This window comes from Frankliniella occidentalis, unplaced genomic scaffold (assembly GCF_000697945.3).
Source record: "Frankliniella occidentalis isolate FOCC.00 unplaced genomic scaffold, Focc_3.1 Scaffold17, whole genome shotgun sequence".
Lineage (NCBI taxonomy): Eukaryota > Metazoa > Arthropoda > Insecta > Thysanoptera > Thripidae > Frankliniella > Frankliniella occidentalis.
Genome location: NW_026267147.1, coordinates 1,113,056 through 1,115,251, shown reverse-complemented (window position 1 = coordinate 1,115,251; position 2,196 = coordinate 1,113,056). Strand labels below are relative to the sequence as shown.

At 63.5% G+C, this 2,196-nt stretch overlaps 1 protein-coding gene across 1 annotated transcript; it reads left to right on the top strand.

Moving 5' to 3' along the window:
- On the top strand, positions 1 to 1,966 carry LOC127748870 (uncharacterized). The gene is made up of 3 exons (XM_052264224.1): positions 1 to 97; positions 1,187 to 1,282; positions 1,526 to 1,966. Exons 1-3 carry the CDS (start codon positions 92 to 94, stop codon positions 1,949 to 1,951), a joined length of 528 nt encoding a protein of 175 aa, XP_052120184.1. The 5' UTR covers positions 1 to 91; the 3' UTR covers positions 1,952 to 1,966.
- The last annotated feature ends 230 nt before the right edge of the window (positions 1,967 to 2,196 follow it).

The following is a 2,196-nucleotide window of genomic DNA, read 5'->3' as shown; positions in this document are numbered from 1 at the left end:
GCTCCCGCACCCACAGGGCATGAGTCCCACCTGCGGCCCGTCCCAGACCGCCAGCTGAGCGCACCTGCAGCCGCAGCGGCCGACTTGAATCATGCAGGTGAGGCCTCCGTCTGCGCCCGCGGGTCATGGACTATTGTTCCCCAGCCGCGTGTCTCAACACCAGCCCCTGCGGGTCGCGGTCGTTGGACCTCCTGTTTGTTTATCGGCTGCCCCCGCCCCCGGGCCCCGGGGCAGCGGTCTTCGACGCGTTACCCCCAGCACACGAGGCCGGTCAAGCAAATCGAACGCGAGCCGAGACCGCGGGGCCGCCCCTGCCGCGCGCCACGCGGGACACCACCAAAAATAATTAATCGAAGAATATCCTAGCAGCCGGGCAGTTCTCGTTTGGGCTTGAGTCGAAATGGAAAAGTAGTGGGGCCGTTTTACCACTTGTCCGCGCTGGCGCTGCGCTGGTCCTAAAGTCCGGGTGAGGCGCGTGGGCCCTGCCCGGGATGGGTACTCGTTTATCATTCGTCTGATCGAGACTTGACGTAACGGGGGCTCACGCTTTCTGCCTGCCCCTCGGGCCGCCCCGCCCCATCGCCGCTCGTTGTCCGCGGCTGCGGCGCGCGGGTGGCGCCCGGGCGGTCCATGCGGAAGGGATGGCACCGCCCGGCCAATTGGAGGCCGGCCAACCCGCGGCGTCCCGCTTCGAACCAGTGGCTCATGGTGGCCGCAAGGAGGGTCGTGTGGACGAGCGAGCCGAGCCTCAGGCCCTCCGGTGAGGCGCCCTCTGGAAGTGTGCGGGGCAGGGGTTAAAGGAGGAGGAGCGTGAGACGGACGGGCTGAACGGGCAAGAGGGCCAACTCCGCTAAGGCAGTGGCCGGACGGAGTCGGAATCAGGGGGCTCGCGGGCGAGCTGCCGCGGCCCCCGCGCGCGAGTCCGCCGCGGGGCTATTTCGAACATCTGCCGCGCCCGTCGCCCCCCCCCCCCCCCCCGGCGGACTGCGGCGAGGCGGGCCGCTAAAGTGGGAGCACCACGCGCGGCTGCACCCGCGGCGCGCCGAACCGGGGGGAGTACAAGAAGGCCCCGGCGGAGCCACCCTAACCTCTACTCTACTCTACTCTACGCCCCGGACGGCGAGAGCCGGCAGCAGGCCTTTCTCTGACGGGGCCCGTGCTCGCGTGCGCTTTGCTCTGATTGCAGAACTCATCGTGGCGAGGCGGCACCCCCGCGGCGGGAGGCACCATGCCGAACCACAACGCCAAGTTCCGGTCCGCCAGAAGTATGCCGGCGTGGTATGTAAGTATCGGCCTCACCACTGTACATGACAAATTAGTTACTGCCTCCGTGACACTTTCTACTTTCGACAAAACTTGCTTCATTAAACTCAAAAAATTTGTCTTTCAACAATTAAATATCTTCAAATTGCAAATTTGTCTTTTCTTTTAACTTAGGGAGCGTCATTGACAGAAGGTCCTGGTCTGAGAAGCCCCTCTGCTTCTCTTTTCTCTCCCATTTTAACTTTTGTCCACGTTGTCGCAGCACCAGCAGCAGCAACAGCAGGCTCGGATGGCCGTTTCCCGGCCCGAGCCGCCGCCGCCGCCGCCGCCGCCGCCCTCGGAGCCGCCGCCGGACCCGGACTACGAGGTCATCGAGTTCCCCTCGCAGCAGTACATGAACGCGGCTCCGCCCGCCAAGACCAACGGGGCCGCCGGTGAGTGCTGCGCGGTGCTGCGCCGCTCGTCCAAGACAATGTCTATCTCTCTCCAGCCGGCTGACGATGCCCGGCCGCCGTGCGCGCCCGCCGAGCGGGTCTGCCTACCCGGCCAGGCGCTCGCCTGCTCCTGCTCCGGAACGGTGAGGGGGTGCGGCCGGCGGTCGGCGGCCGGCACCCGCTCCCCGTTGACCTTCTGTTCGGTTCTCGCCGTCTGCTCGCTTCCTTCCGGTGCCATTGCAAAAACAAACTAGCGCCTTGACGCACGGATTTGTAGCGGGACTATCCAGTCCTTTTAATGTTGACAATAAACCATTCAATCAATCAATCAATCACGGATGCGCCGAAGTAACGGTGGCTTTACTGTCGTATAAGGCGAGTCAGATAAGAGCTGAGAAAGCTTGGCTTCTTGTGGATACAGAGGTTTGGCTGAAAACGTCTGAAGCAAGCAGCCTCAGCTGAGGTGCTTCACGAAACTAAAGATTTACCACAACCATAA